The sequence below is a fragment of the Colossoma macropomum genome, unplaced genomic scaffold, assembly GCF_904425465.1.
Source record: "Colossoma macropomum unplaced genomic scaffold, Colossoma_macropomum, whole genome shotgun sequence".
Lineage (NCBI taxonomy): Eukaryota > Metazoa > Chordata > Actinopteri > Characiformes > Serrasalmidae > Colossoma > Colossoma macropomum.
In genome coordinates, this window is record NW_023494789.1 from 6,648,608 (window position 1) to 6,676,193 (window position 27,586).

General features: G+C 39.4%; 1 protein-coding gene across 1 annotated transcript; it reads right to left on the minus strand.

The window, feature by feature from the left end:
* Positions 1 to 542: 542 nt before the first annotated feature.
* Positions 543 to 27,006, minus strand: calcrlb (calcitonin receptor-like b). The gene is made up of 13 exons (XM_036569911.1): positions 26,826 to 27,006; positions 15,997 to 16,090; positions 15,761 to 15,914; positions 12,170 to 12,283; positions 8,922 to 9,037; positions 8,675 to 8,766; positions 8,447 to 8,573; positions 6,436 to 6,589; positions 6,252 to 6,312; positions 6,046 to 6,112; positions 3,388 to 3,606; positions 1,341 to 1,382; positions 543 to 1,152 (listed from the first exon to the last, which is right to left on the minus strand). The coding sequence occupies exons 2-13, from the start codon at positions 16,045 to 16,047 to the stop codon at positions 934 to 936; spliced, it is 1,416 nt and encodes a 471-aa protein (XP_036425804.1). The 5' UTR covers positions 16,048 to 16,090; positions 26,826 to 27,006; the 3' UTR covers positions 543 to 933.
* Positions 27,007 to 27,586: the final 580 nt, after the last annotated feature.

Genomic DNA, 27,586 nt, shown 5'->3' on the forward strand with positions numbered 1-27,586 from the left:
CTGACTGTAAAATCAGTGAAGTGAGAGAAGTAACTGTTCCCTTTAGGGTACAGCCAGACTCGGAACTGTATTGAGGACAAGATTATGCGGAATGGCCAACTGTGGTGGAGTTATTTTTGATCTATACAGGTCCGACAAACCTCAGGAAATAATGAATATTCGGTTTCTATATTGTCAGTATTATCCATTTTCAAGACTCTCCATAAGTAGTCATTGCTAAAGACACAACTCCATGTGGAGTCCAAATCACAGTTATCCAATAACGCTTGGAATTCTTTTGAATTTGATCCTTGGACATTCCTTTTCATTACCATTCGGATGTTGTGGGTTTTCCCTGCGCCTAGCATACAGAGCTTAAGACATAACAGCTTTGCATCGGGACATTCCATAAATACATTTTTTCCTTGCTGTGGTTTGTCTTTGTCTCGATTTAGAGTATAAAGTCCACTTTTCAGAAACATTGCATTTCAAGCCAACACGTGCGGAAACAACAAAGAACAGATGGGGTTTCACAATCAACACACCCTCAGTACAGAAACCAGTTTTGGAATCTCATAGAACTTTCTTTTCAATGCCAGAGTGATCCACATTAATCCACATTAATTCGTTTAAAGACTCTTGCTGGTTGCTAATCCCAAACGCTGTCCTGTTTAAGGCTGGAAGACACAACCATTGGATGGTGCTTTCAGAGTTAACTGGTTGAAGGACGCAGTAATGTATGTGCTAGCTTTCCTCTGTACTCCACGTGATTAAGAATCCTATCCTCCTTAAGAAATCAAGGAGAGTGGTGTTGTTTAAAAGCCTTTTTCAATGGCCCTTTCTTGGTCCCGAAAGGACTTCAAGGTCCAGTCAAAATAGATCCCAGTGGGAACATTTGAACCTTAAGTCTTGTAGTCAGGTCCTCTGAGTTAAATGCTCACATCAGTGGCCTTTTCACATGTACAGGTTATCTGATCGAAGGATGGTGGCCTCCATGTTGTGGAAGCTCTTTCCGTTCAGTGTCTCCATGTGTCCGTCGATGCTGTAGCAACGATGCACCTCCGTCATGGAGGAGGCGGTGTAGGATGCAGAGCGCAGGGCTTCGTGATTGGAGAAGGTGCCACCAAACTGCATGCGGTACTGGTTCCAGTGCCGCCGTAACACACCTTGGACCTAGAGGCCAGAGAGAGATACAAGTTTTGGTCCAGTCAGCTGTTTATGCCCATGTGATGATGTCTTAAAAAATAAACTGGCACCTCAGCAGAGAAAATGATGATACATGTTTGCATGACTTAAAATCCATGAAAACTGAGTTCAACTTTGCCTAAAATTTGCTGAAGTGTACCAGCACAATGACTCACCTCCCCATTGAAGAAGCAGAAGATTGTGGCCACCAGGAGACCCTAAAGCGTGGGAGAAAACAGTACAGAGATAAGATAATGTAGATCATCTACAGATCAAAGTATGGACTGTTGATTAGCCTTAAATTCTGGGGATACTGCTCAACTCCTTTGTCAAGGACAACACAATAAAGTCTAAGACTTATTTCCATTGTGGTCCTTGATATATAACAGCAAAGATGCTGCAATTTACATTACCAACAAGCAGCATCCAATACATTTTGCATACATCCAAACAGTCAAGAAGATAAAAATCAATCAGGTACTTTATACAGCAACCAGGTCTTTATTTTCTTACTGAAACTAACAGGATTAGATGTACCACTGGTCTTACTAAGCAGGCTTTTCTACTCACATATTCCAGAATATTGAAAAAAGACCTCTTAAAAATCATCTTATTAAATCAAACTAAAATAAGCTGCAGTAATATGTCTTGTATTGCAAATGTGTCTTTCACTAACTGTTAAAAACAGTATCATATTTAGCTTAAGCTGTGCTGCTCTAAGTTCCACAGTTAAGGTCTTGAAATTGACTTCTACCAATTTGTTCCCAGGGATGTAACCCCAATGTACATCAAATGTAATTTATTCAGTGATATCTGTCATTTCTTTTCCCAGGCCTTTGACAAATCAACCATCTAGAAGTTACTGGCATTATCAAAATGCCACTTAAACAAACTTAATGCCAACAGCATCAAACAATCCCTGTCCAGGAACTGTGTCTGTCTGGCAAGGAACTTAGTAGTTAAGCAGTTAAGTACTTCAATTAAACTTAAATTAAAACACAACAAACTTAAATTAAAACACAACAAACTTTCATCTAAAAATATCCAAGATAATTAACAAAGGATCTACGCGTAATGATACAATCCCCTACCTTAATTCAGTTTAGTTCATAAATTTATTTATTTGTATGTGTGTGTGTGTGTGTATGTGTGTGTGTGTGTGTGTGTGTGTGTGTGTGTGGTAAGTGTGTGTTTATTGTGACCCCTTTCTTTCCCTTTCTTTCTTACAAGTGTCTTGCAGTGCTTGCCAGTGCTTATGTCCTTAATGGATTAAATTAAAGGCTAAATTCAAATAAAAAAAAACAAGATAGGCCATTACTGAGGCAATTACATGCTTTTTACATGTTTTGTAATTCAGCAAATTTAACCTAAAGTTCTGAATCTCTTTTATTGAGATGATGGCCTGACTCCAACATACGTTGATAAGGACAGACTGAAATTTATCCTTTACTATCTATAAGAGGTGTAATAAAGTTGACTTGCTACAGAGGCTTATATGAGGGAAGGACAATAGGGGCAGCCGTGAAGGTTCTGCTGATGAGCAAACAATGAGAGCCTTGTACAACTCAAGGTATCTGGTACCCAGACCAGAGCAGACCGATTTGTCTGCTTTTTGATTAAAGCAACCTGTTTCTGAACTCAGGAAAATGACATCTGATGGTGGAAGGACAAACAAAACCTTTGTCTTACTCTTGCACTCTGTGACACTTAATTCTGAACTAAAATTCTGCATGAAGTAGGGGTTTAAAGGGACATATTCAGAATGACTTTGGATTCTGAATTCAAGATTTGATTCCATTTTAAATATATATTAAAATTTCTTGACTCAACACATAAACTCTAGAATTTATTAGTGACTTAAAATTGCCTAGTTGTCATCGTCAACAGCGGTTTCCAAAAAAAGACAGCAAATGAGAGACCATCAGGAGAGACTGAGGGGCATCCTGTCGATACAGTTTTCATTTCTGACACACTGTTTCGAACGTTCATCTTTTCAATGTGTTGACACTACATTAAAATCAACACACCTTTAGCACTCGGGCTCAAGGCCTCTGGTACTGAGACTGGTTCACAGTGCTTCATTTCGGCTTTAGTTAATGTACTCTACACAATGCAACGACGATACATTATTGTCCTCTCTGGTGTAAAACATAACACAGGAAAACAAACAACATTTCCGACATGTCTGTCGGCGCTCTCCTGCTGCTCTCCAGCAGTTCTCACCTGGTAATGCATCAGGATGTGCATCACATACTCGTAGATTTCAAAGGAGAGTCGTCCTGCGGGTTTGTAGGACAATAGGACAAACTGGATGCCCAGGAGAGGCACCAAGATCAGGGTGGCTCTCACAGCCTTCATGTAGAGGCTGGACTCCGCCTGGTGGGTCACTTTCAGCTTGGTTATTAATACTCTGACGATGTTGAGGAGGAAGAACAGATTCACCTGAGAAAACCAGAGATAAAGAAGAGACAGGGTTCGAACATTTAAAGCAGTGCCTAGAGGGCTCATCAGTGTCAGCAGGTAAACCAAGAAAAGCTAAGTTAGCTAACTTAACATTAATCTGCTATTATTTATTGTTAGACATCATATTAAAATGATTTCATAGTTTGGCACTGAGCTCTGAGTTTGGTCTGCCTCACAGTTTAACCCAAAACTCCTTCAGCTTCAAGAATGGAATAAAAACAGCGCCACCTACAGATGATTAGTGTCTGAATTACACGTTTCTCAGTTTCACCTTTTCACGTCTCTTAGCTTAATTGCGACTGATTTACCGGCAGAATCATTCACTCCAGGCTTCTTCTGAAGAGTTAGGGCGGATTTTTAAATTCATTTGTTGGAAAAAGTAGCGCTTAAAGATGTTTGTGATTGGTTGAGTGACGTGTCAATCGTTATTTTGTAAATGATCCTCAGATTGATTTTAATTTAGAACATGGATTCCACATTCATCTGAAGGGCTGGATGAGAACTGTATTCCTGGTGTAGATGCACCAGCACAAAGAAGCGACTGGAGCTATGAAGGAAATAGTACAACACACCGTATCTTTGCATCGTGACTTGCATGTTAACTCTAGGCTAGTGTGTTAGCTTGGGGTTAACATATTGTAGTGACCTGCTACTGGTTGGCGCTGGCTTTAGGAGACTCTGGAAGTGTGGTTATGCAAATGGTCTCACGTAAAGGCTAATGGTATGTGCGCACCCTCCAACAAAGGCACTGTTTGTGTTGGTAATGTTGTCTATTAGTCCAAGTTATGTGTAGATGTTATACTGGCCCCTGGGTCGCCGTCACGGAGAAGTGTGTAGCCAAAGCCATGGCTACCACTGCGTCTTACTCTCAAACCACCTTGGGGGCCACAACATTTTGTGTCCATTTTAACATCTTGGCTGTAAATATGTCTCAGTATGTGCTGATGTGCTAGTATATGCTAACACACACACACACCCCATCTGAACCGCTTATCCTTCTGGGTCGCTGTGGGGTGCTGGAGCCTATCCCAGCTGACACTGGGCAGAAGGCAGGATACACCCTGGACAGGTCGCCAGTGCATCACAGGACAGACACACAGACATACACATTCACACACACTCACACTTAGGGGCAATTTAGCATGTCCAATCGACCTGACTGCATGTTTTTGGACTGTAGGAGGAAACCACAGAACACGGAGGAAACCCACGCAGACACGGGGGAGAACATGTAAACATCACACAGAAACGACCCTGGTCGCCCGGCCGGGAATCGAACCCAGGCCCTTCTTGCTGTGAGGTGGCAGCGCTACCCACTGTACCACGGTGCCGCCCCGCTAAAATATATAATATAAACGAAAAAACGCAGACTTACTTTTCTCTGCTTTAAGCTCAACTATAGCTGCTTTTCTTGCATTTACGGCAGGAAACTTTTTCCAAAAGTAGAATAGTTTAATGTAAAATGTCAGCTTCTCACTTGCAGCTTCTTTTTAAAATTCCACCTTAAATGCAGGAGAAAATTCAAACGAGAAGCCGGCGAACGAAAGGCTGACTTCAGCTTCGTGATGTTTTAGTGTTTGACAGTTTCTCATTGCAGATTTAACGTAACAGGAAACCAGCTTTCTCTTTGTCTTTTCGTTAGCTACCAGCTAGGCAAGATGTCTGCGTTGCTAAGGTGATCAGCAGCCTGCATGCCAGTCTTCAGGGTTAAATGGTGAATTAGCAGTTCTACATTAACTCCAGTGTTTAACACCATTTATTGTTAAACTGTGTTGAATGACCAGCAGAGCTTTATTTTACTGTAAAGGAGGATTATTTTATTTTTTACCTACAAATCTAGCTCTGCTGTGGAGCCACAACAGGGCAGTAAAAGAGCCGCATCTTGCCGACCCCTGAGCTAGAGCACTTGTGCGGCACAGTATAAAGCATAACATTTGCTTTACATATTGCAGTTTTGTAATGTTGAATGCTGTAATTAACTGAAAATGGAAACATCAAGACACATTTTCAGCCACTCCTTATTTGTGCTGCATTGAAAGATGTCTCAGACCGAATTTTAAATTATGTGAATTGTTCTACTTCTAGGAGCCATGCATTTTAAATCATAATAACTACAAGCTTGTCTGTTATTAATGGAAGGGGGCAAGGAAAGAAAGCTGCTTTAGCTCAGTTTGTGTGCACTGATTACAATGCAAGCGGCAACACCAGCATCAGAAAAACTCAATTAAGATCACAGAACGTGGGAAAGAGATCTAATCAGCGAACTTGCTGGTGGAACAGTTCCATAAAATCAAGGTGTTCTCTGTTAATTCTACACAGAACGGCTAACTAAACAATTCAAATTAGATTTCCAGTCCAAACACAGAGGCAAAAAAGCACATGCTGGTGAAAGGAGGGAAAGAGAGAGAGAGCACTCACCAGTAAAGCAGCACAAATAGGCCCATGGATAATATAAAGCAGAGACGTGTCTGAACTGATCCAACAACTGCAGCGAGGAGAAAACAAGATGCAGATTTTCACATTGTTACACTCCTCTCAGTGCAATAACACAGGGCGACTGTGTATTAATGACATCAACAGCTTCTTTTGTGGTTTCAGTGAGTTTCAATAGTGCATAAACTTACTTGTCGTTGTAGTAATAACTTCTGGCTGCAGCATGTATCAAAGCCGGAATGAGAGGAAATCCTGGAAAACGTTTGACAGAAACAAATGCTCAGTCACATCGTCATCAATTTGTGTCTGAAACTGGCAATCATAGATAAGCAGAGGCAAAAAAATCGCAGTAACAGTGAGACATGATGAACGCACCCCAGCCCAGCAGGTAGTACCACATCAGGTGCTGCTTCTCAGCAAACACAGCCACCACAATGAGCGTGTGTAGGTAGATCCCCTCACACAGCATCCAGAAGTACATACAGCCCAGAATATAGTGATGGATGAACGTGGCCACCTTACAGCTCACCTGGAAGAGAAAACAGGCACAAGCGAGTATGAGTCATATGCAAAAGTTTGGGCACCCCTGGTTAAATGACATGATAATTTGCTAATTTTCTAAGTGAATTACTGTTCAGTCGCAGTAATTAACATACTAGGGAAACATAAAAGGTGACCTATGTGAAAGTTATGGCACACTATTTATATATACACCGATCAGGCATAACATTATGACCACCTCCTTGTTTCTACGCTCATTGTCCATTTTATCAGCTCCACTTACTATATAGGTGCACTTTGTAGTTCTACAGTTACAGACTGTAGTCCATCTGTTTCTCTGCATACTTTGTTAGCCCCCTTTTACCCTGTTCTTCAGTGGTCAGGACCACCCCATGGACCCTCACAGAGCAGGTAGTGGGTGGTGGATCATTCTCAGGACTGCAGTAACACTGACGTGGTGGTGGTATGTTAGTGTGTGTTGCGCTGGTCTGAGTGGATCAGACACAGCAGTGCTGGAGTTTTTAAACACCTCAGTGTCACTGCTGGACAGAGAATAGTCCACCCACCAAAAATATCCAGCCAGCAGCGTCCTGTGGGCAGCGTCCTGTGACCACTAATGAAGGACTAGAGGATGATCAACACAAACTGCAGCAGCAGATGAGCTGTCGTCTCTGACTTTACATCTACAAGGTGGAGTGACAAGGTAGGAGTGTCTAACAGAGTGGACAGTGAGTGGACACAGTTGTTAAAATAAACTCCAGGAGCACTGCTGTGTCTGATCCACTCATACCAGCACGACATACACTAACACACCACCACCACATCAGTGTTACTGCAGTCCTGAGAATGATCCACCACCCAAATAGTACTTGCTCTGTGAGGGTCCACGGGGGTCCTGACCACTGAAGTACAGGGTAAAAGGGGGCTAACAAAGTATGCAGAGAAACAGATGGACTACAGTCTGTAACTGTAGAACTACAAAGTGCACCTATATAGTAAGTGGAGCTGATAAAATGGACAATGAGCGTAGAAACAAGGAGGTGGTCACAATGTTATGCCTGATCAGTGTATATATACATATATAGCAGTAATTACTTAACTCTGGACATCTTTCAATACTTTTAACTAAAAAAATAGTTCTTTAAGCTGATAGATTAAGGTGTTTATAGGCACTCTACTCAACAATCTGATGGAAAATCTCCGTTTACATTCACACCAGACATTTTCCGACATTATACGCATGTGCAGAGAACCACTTAGTGTAGACGTTACCATGACAAGTCCAGTCAGAGTGAGACGAGCAGCAGTGAGCAGCACTTGTGTTTTTAATTACTTTAAAATGATGTCAGACTCAGGAAAACATCCTTCACATGTCCTTATTAAAGAAGGCCGAGAGGAAGACGTCGTGTTCTGAGACACATAAGCTGGACGCCCGTCCCACCACCGTCTTTTAAAGATCAGAGCATATACTTCGTCTCCTCTGCAGACGCCATGTTGAACGTTATAAACTTTTACTATGACGCAACGAACATGATCAGAACGTACTTAAACAGATAGGGAATGTAATCAGATACAGGCGTTTGCACAGCTATTATTTTTCTATTTAACTGATTATTTACAGGATTACCCACCTCGCTCAATTGGATAGAAACTGTATTCCGAATGGCCCCAATCTGATTAGTCTATTCCAACTGAGGTGTTTACATGGACATATTCTATTCCGATTGAACTATTAGTCGGATTATTAATGGATTATTAGGCTGCATGTAAACATGGCTATTATGTGATGGGTTAAGGACCAGGGTACAGATTCTACGTTCTAGGTCCTTGGTTCAGATTAGTAACATATAATAACACTATCCCTTAGAAAAAGTGGACTACTCACTGGGTTTGCTTGTATTAACTTGTCATTGTTGACAACAGCGCTGAACCAAATGATGGTTACAATTGAAAATAAGACGAAGGAGGAGAAAAGGTTCTTGTGGAGTGTAATCCTCTGGCAACTTAAGCTCCTGTGGGTAAAGCAAATAAATCAGTCCACATGGAGCAACATCACTAGTTATCGGTACAAACAGTGCACAATTAAAATGTAGTGGCGTTACAGTTGACTTACTTGAAATGGAAAAATATTGCCAGAGAAGCAGACAAAGATATCAAAGACAATCCATGACCAATAAGAATCAAATAGTAGAGGTTCAGCGCCGTCTAAAGGAAAAAAACAACAAACAAACAATGCAGTCAGACGTTTAGCATGTGTCCTCAAATCTGAAGCCTCATATAAAGCTGATATGTGCTGTGTATCTTTGTCTTTTTTATGATGACCTCACAGCAGTTTTAGAACATTTCAGATTCTAGCTCACCTTGCCGTGTTCGGTGTTGAGCTGTGTTGAACAGCTTGTGTAATTGGTCCATGTTCTGTTGCTCTCAGGGTGGACGAACCAATGGCCATCCTCCGTGCAGATCTTCGTTGCCACCGCTAAACAAAAACAGTATATATCTCAGAAAACAATAAAGAGAAATCCTCGATCAAGGCTGTAATGCTCTGTAGTAGGAATGCATATTGGAATTAAATAGTATTGGCACATAGCTGTTTAAAGACATCATTAAACAGATAAGACCCTCTATGGAAATGTCCATTTTTGTGTCCCTAGCATTTACAGATATATTACATTTCAAAAACAAAAATATTTTAAAATAAAAACAATTACTGTCGTTGTAAGTTGTCCCCAGGAGTCGTGTCACTGGTGTTACTGCGTAACAAAAAGCCTGTTATTTTGAAAAAAAAATCACACTGATGACATCACTTGACTTCCTTTTACCTGTTTTCTGAGGATCTATGAAGAAAAGCACATGCTGAGTCCACTGTGTCTTTCAGTTATCAGAGATTTTCTCATTTATCTCATGATTTCATATGAAGCTTTTAGCTGAAGTCACTGGTGTGACCGACTTTATTCTTAGGTAATTGTGACAAAACAGAATAAAAATGGATTAAATTACATAATTTAGTGGATATTCCATGATTGACAACTTGTGGTTTGATGCTCTGTAGCAGCCATTTTGTAAAAAAAAAAGCACTTTTCATTAAAAATGTCTCTGGTGTTACCTTTCTTGTGTAACACCAATGATGATCAGTAACACCAGTGACTCCTATGGATAGATAGAAAGTGGACGTTTCTGTAGAATGACCCAGATGTTTAAATCAAACTCATATTAAACCAATAATTAAATACATATTTTTTGTACTCCAGGAGAATTTAATGTTGATGTGATGCTGAGTTATAGCCTGAGTTTTATTCCTTTGTAATGATAATCCAGGTGGATTTAGTCCTAAATTCTATATTTCAGAAATGTTTATGTACCTGTACCAGCAGATACAGATGTATGCAAAAGTTTGCACACCAATGATGTTTTGTTGCTTTTCTAAGCGAAAATAAGTGAACACATTTTTCTGCATTTTACTGCATAATTACTGTTTATTTGCTGAATTTAACACATTTGGAAACCAAAAAATAGCCTGTGCAAAAGTTATGGAATATTTAATATTTTTTGCTTTATATTTTTCTAATATGTTACATTCATGGAATAAATGGAAATTGTGCATTGAAATTTGCAGAAAAAATTCCACATTTAAGTGTGTTAAGGATGTGTTCACTTATTTTCACTTCAGAAAATCAACTAAACATCTAATGTGACCAAGAATGCTCAAACTTTCATATAGAACTTTACGTACATGAAAAATATCGGCCATCAGCATTGGCCTAGAATTCCAACATCGATACATCCCTCCTCTGTAATTCCACAGCAAAGGACAGTTACAGGTGCCGACTATAAAAGCTAACTGAGAAAGTGTTTGGAGCTTGATTTGGAAATTTTGCACAGTTGCGTGAATTAAACAGGAATTTTGCTTGGTTTTAGTTACATGCAAATCCATGACATGAGCTTGTCTGTAGGTGGGTTGGCATAAATTTATTTATGGCTTTTGTTTTACTTTAGTGAACACTTTCTATTTATTTGCTGATTTTAACTTATTGGAAAAAATGACATCACATAGTTAATATGCCATTACCTTTGAAAGAGCTACATTTTATATTTTTTTCCAACATGAAGTGTAGACAGCACATATAATTCAAAGATTTAAGCACAGACGTGTTTTGGCGCTCGGCCCACCCCAGGGTTCAGTATGTTAAATTCAGAAAATAAACAGTGTACATTAAAATGTGTGTGTTCTCTGCAGAGGGTGTGTTCACTTATTTTCACTTAGAAAAACAACAAAACAAGTCATTTGACCAGGAGCACCCAAACTTTCGCACACGACTGTACTTTCACCCACACTGCTCAGGAATGGTTTGTGGACACTTTGCCTTCTTTTGAAATGAACAGCGTAATGTTTTCGCTGTTACTTTTACGTTAAGTAAGAAAAACACTTGCAATTTTATTTGAAAAAATCTTTTCTTTGGTATGAACAGCAGGTTTTGCCTAAATAGAAAGTCTTTTCCAAACTCCTGTTAAAAGCATAAACTAAAACCTGTCTACTCCAAAGATGTTTATACTTCTGAAAGTGCTGATATAAACAAGGGGATAAAATATGAATTGTTTGTCAGGCAGTACTTCAGTCTATTGTTCCTTCAGTTTTGCAGGTTTTTTCAAAGAAAAATGGCAAATCTATTTGTTGCAAACTGGTAAAGAAAATCTACTCAATTATTTGAAATATGTTTAGAAAGGTGTCCTCAAAGTTTTGTGAAGCAGTGTCCACGGCAACCACATGTACATGTCTATGTAGTACATGATATATGGTTCACTCCTCCGATCTCGTCCAGTCAGAGTTGAAAACACTTGTTGGACTTTTAACTCTTTTGGAATTTGGACTAAAATCTATTTGCTTTGAGTGACCCTATAACTTAACTGTGTTTATTAAACTAAATGATTGAACAATCACGTTTTTCACTACCAAAACAATACTAACACTACCGAAACTTTATCAAATGTTTCAGTAGTGACTGTTTCGGTGGTGACAATTTTAGCTCATTTTGAGCAGAACTTAAAAAGTTCTGTACATGATAAACAAATACAGCTTTGAACAGCTGTACACACATGAAGTTATCATATTTTTCATTGAAACACAAAAATGTTTACTTAAGTGCAGAAAAATGAGTTTCAGTAGTGATAATTCTTAATGTTATACACTCATTTTCAGACTTCGGGACACATTTCTTTGTGGGCTCTAACAGGAATGCAGCCTCACTTCCTGCTCTATGCTTTGTGTTTCAGTAGAGACATGGAAATGGGGAACAGCCTTTTTTGAACTTTTCTAATTTAAATATTAAATCTTTCAACTTTATTTTAAAAGAAATAAAAAAATCCTTAAAAAAAGAAATTGGAAAAAAAAAATTAAAACTTTTTTTTACAAGGTGAAATTTAGGGGTTGAGGGTTTTGGGAATATAAAATATCCTATAAATGATGATTATGTTTATATTTAGCTCATGATGCCAACTCAAATAATGCATAATACTTATTAATTAATATCTAAGGTACATTTATTTATTTATTTATTTATTTAACTGTGAGACTGCAGTGCAACTTGCATTTGAAGTGGGAGCGAAAACATACCTGAGGTGTCAAAGTCATGGAAGTAATCTGGGCAGTGTTGAGTTGCGGTGACTCCAGTCTCTACGTAATCCCAGCACAGCCAACCATCCCATGTGCGGTTACACGACAGCACCCCTGTGGCAACACACAGCACAAGAGTTACCATATTGGATTCACTGCTCGCTACTGATAGGAAAAAAACATAGCAGGAATTTCTTAGCACACTTTACTTCGATAGTCCCTTACAGATCTTACAGATTATCTACAGGTGCTCAACTTCTTCACAAATGATCTCTTCTACGTTAGGATAAGGGTTGGGGTTTAGGCTTTGATTGGAAGTTAGGGTTAGGCTTAGGTTTATGGATATCTATTCAGTAGAATTCATTACAATCAAAAGTTTAGTCGCATCTAATAGATCTTTGGTTTAATGTTACTTAGAAACGAGGTGAGTATCTACAAAGCATCTACAGTGGACTCTCAAAATAAAGTGCTACAGAATGCATTACAGATGAACAAGTAACTGTTCCCAAGTTGACAACTTAAAGCACCTCTAAGTGCTTCAAACAGACATTAATAGACATACGTTCAACATTTTTACAATGCAATCCAACTACACTCTTAATAAAGGTGCCAAAGATGGTGTTTTGGTCGGTGTTTTATTGCCTGTGAACTCTGGTTCCCACTCCTGGTGTTGAACCCCCTGCCCTGCATATTATGGTGGTTCTTCTGCTCTAGCACACCTGAAACAATTATTCAGCTCATTTACCAGCCCATCCAACTAAAGCATATATAAGAGCAGAAAACACTAAGTGTTTTTGTAAATGAACTTGTGAGTGTGAAGAATCTTTAAAGTTTAAAATGCATCCGTATAATGTGAAGCTCTGTACCAACTGGGGCAGTCATGGGCTCAAGGTTAGGGAACCCCAGCCCTGTGACCAGAAGTGCCCTTAAGCAAGGCACCTAACCCCCAACTGCTCCCTGGGTGCTGTGGATAGGGCTGCCCACCGCTCCGAACAAGTGTGCTCACTTCCCCTAGTGTGTGTGTGCGTTCACTAGTGTGTTTGTGGTGTTTCACTGCACGGATGGGTTAAATGCGGAGGTGAAATTTCCTTGTTGTGGGACTGATAAAGGTCACTTAATCTTAGTCGAACTGAGGCTCAGAAGTCTAAATCAGGCATGTCAAACTGGGGACCTTCTAGGCCAAAGTGCTGCAGATATTAGCATTTACCCTAATCTAACACCCTGAATTCAGTTCAAGAAGGCCATGCTAATTAACTGAAAAGCTGAATCAGGTGTGTTTAATGAGGTGTGCTGAAGTCTTCAGGGTTTTGGCCTGCGAAGACTGGAGCCTGGCACATGTGGTCTAAATACTGGCCCTTCATCAGGAGATTGTGAGCTAAATTCCTGGTGTAACACAAACAGTTGACAGATACCTTCAGCTATCATGGTTAGCCGTACAAAGTTCCTTCAGACTTCTCAGTCGTGTCTGTGGATATGGTAAGGCACTCATGTTTGCTAGCAATATACAATAGTAAGACACTACATTGAGTGAGAAGGCACTGAGCTGACAATTTATTAGGTAGGCCTGTACCTGGCCTCTACTTCTCATTGGCCATTTTATCCTGTATATCTAATGAACGCTAACTGAAATTCCAGGCTAAACGTGGAAATGTAAATATCATACTGTGGAATAAGCGTTTGTACGGTGACTTTTAAAGTGTTGAAAGTTGACCCGCATGTCAATTTCTTTTACGCCAGTGATGCCACAGCTTTCCACAGCCGGAAGTCCAAGAGAGGATAACTGTCTTCGCTCTCTCTGGGTGGGTAGGATGGCCACCTCCCCTATCAATCAGCACAACACTAGCCAGCACAGACGAGCTAACATAACAGAGCATGTCGAGCTGTCCAACGATGTTGGGTTAGCAGCAGTTCCAAAAGATAAGCTGGAGGAAGCCCGTAACTTTTACCCTGACAGCTTGGTAGCATCGTGTGATGGGGGAGACCTAGTTAGCGGGTGGAACTGGCTATGGCTAAATTGGGGGGGAGAACTGGGTAAAAAAGAAACTGAAATTCCTAGAACTGTGTGTCCGAGCCAAGAACAATTTAGGAACTTTTATATTTAAGAGTGTACTCTCATTGAAATACACATCTTGGCTATGTCTTCTTTAAGTGCTGCTTATGGGAGACATAAACCTGATTTATGCTCGCTGCTGACAGAAAGCCTCAAAGCTCAATCTAGACAAGCACTGACAATCTTCACAACTGATGTCAAACAAATCTCTGCCTGGAAGCGGTTGGAGCCAGGCCATGTGTCAGGAATATATAGCTGAGTGTTTGCAGAAGAACAATGCATGCCTATGGACACACCCAACACAACATACAATGACATTCCAGTGAGTCAGTTGCCGTTTACACGTAAAAGCAAAGAATCATCTGACAAAAGTTTGTGTGCCTGTCAACAAGTCCCTAAAATAGAGAGGGCCAAGTCTCCTAAATTGTGCCCTAAACTAACCATGTATTTAATTACGTCATTATGTCATTACATATCATTTGTACAGCAAAAGACAGTAACAAAAACATTTAACTCACTAAAAACTCTTAATGGTCATTTACTATGACTTTCATAGTGTAACATAGTGTAAAAATGCTATTTACAGTAATCTTACTGTAATTCCATAACATTAAAATCACAGTAACAATTGTAAACACACAGTATGATCCGCTATATCTACAGTAATACTAGACATGTGTTTACAGCTAAAGAGTATAGGCATAAAAGCATTTACTATGACCATCCTACATACTGTAAAAATCCTATAAAATTTACAGTAATCTTGCCGCAATTACATAACATTAAAATAACACTAACTATTGTAAACACACAGTATGTTCCCATATATCTAAACATTAAACTCACTAAAAATCTTAAGGGTCATTTACTATGACTATCATACATACTGTAAAAATCCTATAAAATTTACAGTAACCTTACTGTAATTTCATAACATTAAAATCACAGTAACTATTGTAAACACACAGTATGTTCCCATATATCTAAACATTTAACTCACAAAAAATCTTAAGGGTCATTTACTATGACTATCATACATACTGTAAAAATCCTATAAAATTTACAGTAACCTTACTGTAATTTCATAACATTAAAATCACAGTAACTATTGTAAACACACAGTATGTTCCGCTATATCTACAGTAATACTAAACGTGTTTACAGCTTAACAGAAAGTATAAAATTATAGTAAAGTAGGCATAAAAGTGAAATTCCAACAAATAATATTTATTGTTGAAGGTCAGTTCAGATGCCAGCACTTTACTGTACACAACTACAGGTGTTGTTTACTCACTGGTATAAACTACTATGTTACATCCAGTTCACTTGAAGTAACCCCAACAAGTACTTGGATACTTTACCCATTTAACTTTTGGTAAACTTGAAGTATGAAGTTCTTTAAGCTACATCACAAACTGTTTAACAAAATGATATTTAAGAGGAAAAAAAACACTTTTAGCACAATATCTGATGACAGACTGTGCAGCTGTTCTACCCAGAAGACTCTATCCAACCAGAATTAAGATTCCTGGATTTCTCACCTGCTTGACTGTGATCAGAGTGATCTTTTGCAATCTTCTGGTAGCATTCAAACTGTGCCATTACAATCTTGCTTTGGGTGATGTCCATTTCGTGACCATCATTCTTAGACTTCTCTTGTGTGTCATTCTCCACTGAAAGGGCCACTATGAAGAGCTGTAAGGATTAGTTAATAAAATGTTAATAAAAATGTTTTTTTTATTTTTTTACACTGCAAAAATGATTAGGCATACTGTACCTCATAGGTTGTGGACAGTAACAGAAATGAGGTCAACCAATATCCAGACATGGTTTGTCTGTTCTATGACTGGACAATGGTGCCTGTCTATGTCCTGAAACAAAGAGAAGAGAAATGTGTCAAATCACTGTGATGCAGTCAACAATGACCCCTAACTTGCAATGAGGAGGCACACATGGACACAAATGAGACCCTTTAGACAGCCATGAAATGCAGTTTCTCGCTGTTTTGAAGGAGGTCCCTCAGAGCTATGCAGTTTTTGCTCTAAGAACATTTATGGGATATATTTTGATGGGAACGTGCATGATTTATAAAAGCGGATATGAACTGGATTTCTGTCTTTGTAGATCAGTGAGCAGGTCAGCATTTATAAAAGTGTTTTATTGTGTTTAATTGCTATTTTTTATTGTGGCAGTTGCACGTGATTTTTGAAATAAAGAAAGCTGCCTCTCAACACAGCCATCTTTGTGGAGAGGTATGAATTGTTTTCATTTGAGGGGGTTCTCACCCTGGGCGGCACGCAGTGGACAGCGCTGTCGCCTCACAGCAAGAAGGGCCTGGGTTCAATTCCTGGCTGGGCGACCAGAGTTCTTTATTTGTGGAGTTTGCCTGTTCTCCCCGTGTCTGGGTGGGTTTCCTCCCGGTGCTCCGGTTTCCTCCCACAGCCCAAAGACATGCAGTCAGGCCAAATGGATACACTAAATTGCCCCTAGGTATGAATGTGTGTGTGTGTGAATGTATATGTCTGTGTGTCTGCCCTGTGATGGACTGGCGGCCTGTCCAGGGTGTTTCCTGCCTTCTGCCATTGACCGCTAGGATAGGCTCCAGCTCCCTCCATGACCCAGAAGGATAAGCGGCCTAGAAAATGTGTGTGGGTTCTCACCCCCCTTATCTTCTCATTGCTCACTAGCAGCTCAACAGTCAGATACAGTGAGGCAGTCAATAATGGCTAGTTAATCTGATAACAACAGGGAAAATATTTTATTTATGTTCATTGAAATTATCTTTGATTGATTTCCACTGGTGGAATGGTCATTAGAGGGCCTGCAGAAAGCGGCTACTTGTAAATTCGAAAAGTGAATAAGCAGCATGTAACTCTCTCTACTCTACATACTATTAGAGGTGACAATATATTATTGTAGTGATAAAAATTTATGTCACAATATGCTTTTCCGAGTGAGTATGATCACTACTTCTAGGACACCGAAGCACCTCCACATCATAAAAAAGATCAACCAATTATAGCCTGTAAACAACAACAGCCAGAGTAACTGCATAAACTGCATAGTAACAAGCAACCGTCAGCCCATTGCTTTGTTTTTAACAACTGTTTGATTTTTCCTACTTAAATAGTTCATTGTTGCAAACACTGAATGGTACTCATACATTTTGCTGGTGCATTTTACCCATTCCAACTTCTTATGATATATGTGTATATATATATATATATGTGTATATATATATATATATATATATATATATATATATATAATTTATCATGAAAATGACTTGTCCCATGATGACTTCTGTCGTATTGCCCCACCTTTAAATAGAAGTGATCTGAATTCTAACTGCACTGTACTTCAAACAAAGGGACGGATGGACAAGAACAGTGTGTTTCTGAGGGTTTGTTATAGTAAGTAATAGTAAACTCCAAGTTTCCCTGAGCAAATAGCTGGGGATCTATCAACGGGTTCTTCAAGCCAGGATTGTGGCAATGGAGTCAACAGAAGCCAAGTGGAAAGAATCCAGGCCTGTTTGACATAACAGTTCAGTCTGTCAAGGGACCTCCAACTACAACACAAGGGAAGCAAGAATATCCTGAGACACGCACTACAAAACTCGCTGTGCCTGTATTGGCTGTGGAGGACCAGGCCAGGGCCAAGTTTTTTAAAAAAGAGAAAACACATTGTATTTGTGTTATGATGGCTTTTACTTAGAATGACCTCTAGTTTACCATGAAGGTGAAAGGCTGTGGTGTCTCTAGGAAACCTCAGTGCCACCTACGAGTAACCATTGTTGTATGTTTTGAGGAATTACTCAAGGAATCCAACAACAGGACCTAGATCACCACTAATGGTCATTTATTATTAATATAAAACACTGTAAAAAAAAAAAAAGAAGTTGTAAAATTTACAGTATTTTACAGTAATTTTACTGTAATTCCATACCATTAAAATCTCAGTAACTATTGTGAACACAGTATGTTGATGTATATCTACAGTAATGCTGGACATTTGCTTACAGCTAGCGAGTACAGTAAGTATAAAACTATAGTGAAGAAGGCACTGAAAATACAACAAATGAGAGTAACTGCAATGAAGGTCAATTACTGAACACAACTACAGCTGATGTTAACTCACTGGTACGAACCAAAAGCACTTGGACTCTTTAACTATTAAATTATTGTGAAACCTTAATGAAGTTTAAGTTACTTCATTAAACGTTTAACGAAACGATATTTGCATCAGAGAAAAAAAGCACAGCATCCCATGATTGACTCTTTGTGTGGGCAAGAATTTCAACCAGACGCTACTGCAAAGCACAGAGGTGGAAACGTCAAAGTTCAGACCTGTTTTTCTTACAATGGTGTGAGTGAGCATGTGTTCATTTAAGGGATCATGATCTCAGTGGTGTACAAAGGCATTTTGACTGTGAACGTGCAGAAGTCTGGAAAGAAAGTGCTCAAACGATAATCATCTGAAAAACACCAGACGCCTTTTGAAAGAACACTTTTCCTAAAAGGAAATTACAGTCTTGGAATGCTCTGCTACTTGATTTGACAATTTATTTTTTCAACACAACAAACGTAATACATTTTTAAGTCTGACACAAATGTCCAAATACTTTTGGGGGCCACATCTTGCTCTGCTAACTAGTAAGCCCCAGCAACACTGCCCCATGCCCCAGATAGCAGAAGGACAGGGGGCCGCAGTTGGTCCACTGATGACAAAGCTGGTGGCCCACTGACTTTTTGCCGAGCGGCCCACTGGTGGTTAAGCAGAGTCGTATTTTATTGCTAATTTTCCACTCACGGCCCAGTTTTCTTATTTTTCCTTTAGTTATCAGAAAGAATCTAGCAGTTTTACAGCAAGAACATTTTCAACAAAACCATATGATATCAGGCCTAGTCAATATTTTTTTCTCTGGGTTGTTTTAATATTTGTCTAAGTTTATTTTCCAAAATAAGGCTATGTACATCTAAACTTTGTTTGAGGAGATTAAAAACTAGTTAGGTATCTTGTATGCACTGCAGTAATCTGGGTGGTCCGAGGGTGGACCAGCAGTGGCAAACAGTCAGCAGGGTGCTGACCTTATCAAGCCAGTGGACCAATATGTATGCTTTCTGGAGCTCGACAAAACCTCAGCTTCGGCGGAAGAAGCCTTTGGCAGAAGTTAGCCAATTAGCTAGCCAGCTACCTAAGTTACCTAGCTAGTCGAGGCTCTGGTGAGCTAGGCTAGCGCACATCACCGCTAGGTAAAAGTTTAGCTCAATTAAGTTGTTTCAGAGAAGGTATGTGGTGCTAACATAATGAAAAGAAGTTCATTCGTTTAGCGTTTGCGAGCTAGCTAACTAGATAATGAGGTTGGAAGTGAAGCTAACTTTTTTTCTAACCCTTTTATTTTGAAACAGTATAGTATCTAAACACAAACCAACTTATAGCTAACATTAGGCTTTCTCACCAACATTATTAGTTAGCTAGCTAACGCTTTCCCATTGGGCTTCTTCTGCCCAACCTGAGACAACACTACATATACAACAGTGTACTGACCGAATGACATCTGTTATACACACACACTATAAAAACCATACTAATCTACTGCATGGCTAGCAGGCTTATCTCACTTTTCTAATACATCTAATGCATTTACACTTTACTGTACAGTCTTTTCATGAAATCTCGTTCATCGTGTTAAAGTTATAGGATCTGAAATACTGTCCTTAGTTTTCATGTTACTTTTGTAGTGACTTCAGGGAATCCTGGGATACCTAATTTTTTCCGAAACTCTACTGTAATTTGTTCAGTACTATTAAGACTGGGGGGCGGCATGGTGGCACAGTGGGTAGTGCTGTCGCCTCACAGCAAGAATGGCCTGGGTTCGATTCCCGGCCGGGCGACCAGGGTCGTTTCCGTGTGGAGTTTGCATGTTCTCTCCGCGTCTGCGTGGGTTTCCTCCGGGTACTCCGGTTTCCTCCTACAGTCCAAAAACATGCAGTCAGGCTGACTGGACATGCTAAACCACCCTAGGTGTGAATGTGTGTGTGATTTGTATATGTATGTCTGTCTGTCTGCCCTGCGATGGACTGGCGACCTGTCCAGGGTGTATCCTGCCTTCCGCCCAATGACAGCTGGGATAGGCTCCAGCACCCCACCGCGACCCAGAAGGATAAGCGGTTTAGATGATGTATGTATGTATGTATTAAGAATGGACATCAGCTCCCATAATTCATTGCAAAATACAATAACATACTGTACAACACTGAAAACAGTTTGTTATTGTATTCTTTTAAGGCCTTAAGAGACTCAACCCAGACAGACTTTTCTCAATGACCCTCCATATGTTACCCACTACAGCTCTCTAAAGCACCTCTGACATGTTAGTGGATTTGTTGTTGTTTTCCTTTTTAAGACAGGACCTGTCGGTCCGGCTGTGGTCAAGGGGACGAGACGCCATGTGATTCTTTTGTTTGGCCTCCAAACATTTCCTGCGCGGATGGGGGGAACGAAACCAGATGACTGGGCTCATGTGGAAAATTATCCATCGGCCTTTTGCCTTTATGGAACAGTAAAGGACACGCTTCCGAGAAGTCCAGACAGACATGCTGAATTAATAAGAGTTTTTTTTAACTCTCTATCTGAATGGAAAACACGTTCCACCAGGAAATGCCACTCGCCATGGAGACTTTGATCACGGTAAGAGGACAAGATCACCTTGCAAAGAAGAATAACCTGTGTTAAAAAGCTATTAGAGATATCTGGATTTAGTTGAGTTCCGAGATTGATTTAACTTTGTTGGAATTTGTTCGCTTTATTGTTGGTTTTCCAGTAGTTCCAGTTTATAATAATCCAACACATCTTCTTTCATAAACCATGGCATTTGATTTTGCGGGCATTAATAATAAATGGTGCTGAAAACCATATGCAGCGTCCATCCTTTTAAACCTTCCTTCCTGCCTTCCTTCCCTCATTCCTTTCTCAGCATCTCTCGCTGACAGCGCCGAGCAGGAGAGGTGCATCCGTACTTACAAAAGGGCATATGATCTAACGAGAGGCTTTATTGGCCTGCTGTGGGCCTTTTGTCATAATGCACCATTGTTAAATGTCTCAGATGGAAACCTTCTGGACTGAAGTCTTTGAAAAAGTCTTTCTTCAGTCCACATATAAAACATCACAGATCCAGTTGTGAAAGGACAGGAGCCATATATAAAGAACTTTTGCATTTATCTCATTTGTCATTCATTCAAAAACAAACAGAGATCCAAACGGCACACAGTTTCTCACCTGGGACGAGAAATAAGGCACCCAATTAAAAGTTAATTAAGAAGTGGTTCTTGGCTGGGATGTGCTGTTCTTGGAACAGCTTTACTTTAAACAGATTCTTCACACATGCACATCTCATTTTACAAAAATAGCTCTTAAAGAGCCATCCCCGAAAGGTTCTTTAGAGCTCCATATTGGCATCACTATAGGCCAGTTTCTAAGACCTGAACTACGCCTAGACTAAAAAGAATTTCCAATGGTCATTCGCCACGGGCAGTGTAATTTAGTCCTAGATTAAGCTCAATCCATGTCTGGGAAACTGGCCCAAACAGTGTAACTACCATTAGCTCACTCTTTGAGAAAGCTTACAGAACTTGGAGTCACAGACTCAGGTAGCCAATAAAAGCACTTACTAGTTACTTCTACTTTGCATGGGATAAGAACATAATATCTACTGAATATGACAATTTCATGATTAAAAGGAATTTCTAACTTTTGGGGGGGGGGGTACATTTTGGGCTTTTCCACTACAGATCCAGGTCTTGTTTTACAGTAAGAATGAATTAGGCCAAGCTTTAGGCTGCAGTTTGACCTAATACACTGTCATTGCCCTACAGTCCACATGTAACTTCACAATAAAAAAGATGACGTAACAACCCAGATATGGGGTGAATGTTGCCTTTAACACATCTGCCGTTATGCCATCATGAGGCTTCACATGCCTGTTTTGTTTTACCCAAGAACATCTTCAGTGCAAACTGTAATCACCTTCCAAGTGGACTTTTATATGCTACATTTATCACTATTAAGGCAGTCCACCACGAAGTAGCATGGGAATGGCTAACTTGAGGTAACCTGCACTCTTAATAACAAGAAGCGTTTTTGGAGTGATGCTATAGAAGTACCACTTCTGGTTTCTAAAGAACCTTTCAAAGTATGGTTCTTAAAAACCTCAACTGAAATCATACAATTCAAAGCAGGGGAGTATCCAGGACCAACACTGGCCCAGGTGAAAATCTGATTGGCCTTTAAGTGCCTTTCTTTTGTCATTCACCACCTCCAAGCATGCCGAGTAATGATTAATGGTTGTGGTGAAATAATAAGACTCAAATGACATGGATTGTTAATTTGGAAATAAAATTAATTTAACACCTCCTCCACAGGGAACACACTTAAATATGACATTTTTCTGCATAATTTAGTGCACAATCAGAAACTGTGGCCCCCATTATTGTCCCACCTAAAATATCTTACAATTACCACTGATTAAAATATTCTTTAGGGGACCAAATGTGATTTCTCTGAAACTTCTATTTTTAAGAAGGTGGGCCGGTAGCCCAAAATAGTAACTTTACAGGAGAAGGCAAAAACACTTTTACGTTTCAAGATAAGTTAATGTAAAGAGATTTTATTCCACGTGATTTTAGAGCATTTCTATTGGTCCATTCATCATGAAATTTTCACATGACATAAAAGACAGCTGGTGTGTTGAAATGACGTTGAAAAATAAAAATCAACAAAAACGGAGATGCATGGTTTTCTGTGGACAGCGACGCTATGTTAGAACAACTCCTTTGTAATTATCTTAATTTAGCTTCATTACAAAAAGGTTGGAGTTAACTTAAGATGTTCTTATGTTCTATAAAATCCACTGCTGTTGTGCTACATTCCTCATATAATGTAATGTAATGTAATTATGGTACAATTCAAATGGCAAAAAACAATTTTTAGATGCTGTTCATCATTTAAATTCAATCTCTTTTAGTCTAGAACATGGGGTTCCAATTCTGTTCCTGGGGGAGCCGGAGTCCAGCACAGTTTGGAGATTTGAATCATGTGTGATTCAGCAGGGAAATCACCAAACCGTGCTGGACTCTGGTCCTCCAAGTCAGGAGCTGGCCCCCCAGTCTAGAGTCATAAAAGGTGGGGCAGTAACAAATGAGGGAAGGTTTTCAGGTAATTATTCCATTCTGTTATTGTATTGTTATTGTTTTTATGTAGCCATCGGTGCACTGCGATATGGAGGCCTTTCCATATCTATATTGGGATTTCCTTGGGTGTGCTTGGGGTCACACCAGGAAGCTCAAAAGGCAGTGACTTATTTGTTTTTCTTTCTACACTCCTGCTTCTCCTAACAAAACAGTGAGATCTCATCTATACTCCACTCACTCATGGCCTGGTGGGGAATGCCCTTGGACAGGAAAGCGCTACTGAAACCAGCATGTCTCCATCTAAGAAGCAGTGCCCATGAAACGGATCCGCAACTTTGTGCCAAAGCATTAGCCAGATTTGAATGAAGATAAGGTTGAAAAAAGACTGGACTGAAACACGTCCCGTCAGATTGAATGACTGGGCACTGGCTGTCTGGATGGACTGCAGCACTTGGTAGGAAAACAAAAGGCTGAAACATGATAACTTCTTGACCTTCCTGAAGAGCCTAAGGAGGGGTTTATGGGATGTTACATTCCTAATAACTCTCTCTCTCCCTTTCTCTCTCTCTATCTGTCTATCTCTGGGCCCTGGCCCCTGGCTGGTCACTGTCCAGCCCTTAAATCAGGAAGCTCCTGTCAGCTGCGCTGACAGTTTGCTTAACTTATATCCGCTTGGGAAACACCCATGGATATCAAACCAAAATTTTCCACTTTGCACCCTCAGAGATATAAACTAGAGGCAGATATTCTTTTACTGTATTATATTGATGTATGGATATTACTTGATCAATGTAAATGTATGGTCTAGACAAAAAACACCATATAGTATTTTATATATATAAAGCATACTGAACTGTGCAAAAGTCAAAGACCACCATTTATTTCCAGTCAAAACGTCATTCTTTTTCAGCATCAGGGAAAAATCCACCTTCTGCGTTTATTAAGGCTTTTGTTCATTTCGGAGTTTTGTTTTTTAAAGAAATCCACAGATCCAAAGTTCAGTCTTAGAAGTTGGTTGCATTTTCTGCTTCTCACAATCCAGATAACGCTCAACACACTCAGTGATGTTGAGGTCTGGACTCTGTGGTGGTCAGTCCATTGTTCTGAGAACACCAGCAGCTTCTTTGTTTGATTTGCAAATTTTCTTTTTTGTCTGTTTCCTTTTCTCAGTAACAGCTTCTTGACAGCTACACATACAGTGGAAGGATGGATTTATTCAGATCTGAAGCAAGAGTGGAGCTTGATTTTCTCCTCTTCATCTGATGGGGACAGTTTTGGTGGTCTACCAGGTCTTCCATTATTTTTTAACTTTTTTGGAAATTTTTCATTTGACTTTCCTCTTCCTTATTTACGTGGATTATTTAATATCTAATTTCCTTGGAAATCTCTCCTAACAGATGAACAACTTGTACTTGATGGCCATTCTGACTAGAAATTTAATAAATTATGGGTGATCTCTGACTTTTGCACAGTACTATATACAAAGAAAATGTCAATGTGAGTGTTATTATGAGTGTCTTCTCAGTAGTGGACATGTTTGTGAATGCTTCTGTAGAGTGTACTGTCACTCAATCTAGATTATAAATATCAGTCTTGGTCTTAATCTAGATTACAAAAATCTAAATGTCTTATTCTAGATTGTGTATTAAGGTAGACTGAGCCATTCTGCTTCTTAAACATACATATAAAGGGTGCTGATCTATGCAGTCAAGCAATATCAGTTCAACGTGTTTAACTGGTGTTAAAATGTATTGTAGTGATAATTCGAGTTGGACAGAGTTTCAAAGAAAGTGACAGAAAAACTGTATTGGGATTACCGCACAGTATCTATAATCTAGATTAAGACTGAGCCATTCTACTCTTTAAATATATATCAGGCTATCTTAAACATTTCAGCAGAGTCAATTCAGTCCATCTCAGTAGTGTCAGTGAAATTCAGTTGAACAATGCAACAAAATCAAAGCTAGAAGGTGCTACTGGTAGGAGTTTAACTCTAATCAAGATGCTATAAACGGTGATCAAAATCACTCACTAAAAGTCAATCCCTGTGGCACTACAGTAAAAGCTTTTGGATGCTAAGAAACGCATGGATATTCACTTTTAGGCTACATAACAAAAAGACAGTTTTAGGATGACCAAAGTGTGTCTGCTAAACAGCATCAGGGTTGGGATGTAACAACACAAATATCTGAAATATGTATTCAGAATACAGAAGTGTCTGCATTCAGCCCAAGTTACACTTTGTACATGCAATATTCAGAATACAGTTACTTTTTATGGTATTACAAGATTAGCCTACTTTTACCAACTAAATAAAAAATAAATACATTTTTATAAATAACAAAAATGAGCTACTTTAAAATCAGCACACAGCATGTAGCAAACATGCCTGCTAGACAGACTCAAACGGCATCTTTACAAACACTGAGGTTCCTCCTAGAGCCTGAGTAGACTGATAAAACAACGTGATGATCAGTTATTAATCTCAGTGTTACTGAGCTCTTCTGAGGGATGATCAAACTAACAGTCTCCACAGTAGAGGACATGTTAGTGAGTGATAAGGTTAGCATCAGGGGTCTGGAGAGAAAAAATGTAGAGACTTTTTTTAACTAAATTTAAAAGATAAGCGAAATTTGTGTTAACAGAAGTGAGGAACAGTGAGAACTGAGTAGGTTTTTGCCATGTGCCTTAGCACTATGTAAATGTATTCTATATGTACATAACTTTTTACTATTATTACATTACTATTGTAATGTAATACGTTGCAATAGTATTTCTAACTATTGTAATGTTATTGTAATGTAATATGTTACTGATCACATTTAGGACAGTGTATTCAGTATTTAGCCATCACTACTTTTTCATTTTTGCCCAACTCTACACTCTGCACAGTGCAGTGTTATACTGAGAACAGACTCTCAACATAACAATACAGCCTCAGTACAGTCTCACAAACTCCCAAGCCTCAGATACAATAGACTCTGAACGTCCAATGTTGTGCAAGTGTCCAAAGCATGGGGTTCAGGACTTGAAGCCAACACTCCTGTTGTGTGGTGACAGTGTTTGCCTCTATTTCGTAACTTCACTCTAAACTTCCTAAAACTGGGGGAACTTTAATTTAAAGTCAACAAGTGAAGAAGAACAGAAAAGAAAAGCATGCAGTCCTGAGCCATCAGTGAGTTCAGCCTCAGGCTCTCTGCTCAGTCAGTGATAATATTAAAAGGTCTTCTCACAGGTTTGCTCTCAGTTATTTGTCAGATTCACACATTTACTGTGAATCACTGATCAGCGTCATCAGTGCCCACTACTTCTGAATCTCTGCTGTTCCGTACAGCGACACGACCCCCTTTACACTTCACACAGCCCACTGGATGACAGCAAGACGACAGAACAAAGTAAACCAAAATGAACTTACGTTTCACCTAAACACAGAGGTTCTTGTCTCAGGATGAAGTTGTCCTCTTCATAAACCCGTCTGTGTGAGGAGAGCCGCGTTAGCAGAAAACACTCAAATTCACTCCGCCGCCTCGCGCGTTTGTAAAACACGGCGCACAAAGTAAAGCGTGTAAACCTGCAGCTCTCACGCGCTAGTGTGTTCCCCACCCGTATTCAGACGAAGCCCCGCCCACTCAGCTGTGATTGGCTAATAGATAGAGGTGGGTAGTAGCTTAGTTACTTATGTTTCCTCGTGTGCTTTTTTTTAGTCCTCAAAATCACGAATTATATGATTAAAAAAACAGTACGACGGCAGAAAGAAATTAAAAAAATAAGAAAAAAAAATGAAATATGTAAATGTATTGATCAACAGCGCTCATCTTTTGTTCCCTCATGTACTTGTTTTAGACTTTTGAGAATTTTCAAACTTTGTTTTGCTTCTACTTAAATGGCTGATCCCACAATTAGGGTTTATAATATTAATATTATATAATATTAATTATATTAATTATAATTCAACAACGCTGAATTTAATAAAACATGCATTTCACCATTCAAAAAAAATCTGTGAACTCATCTTAGGAACAATATCTAATTTTTCTTCAAGGTTTCTTTGCTGAAAAGTAAATTAAATTGATTTTTTTAGCTCAGATGTAGCAAATACCCCACAGTGTATTAATCAATATTGATGCTAAAGGCATGAGGGCATTAAGGATGTTGTACTGATTTCCCCAAAATGTA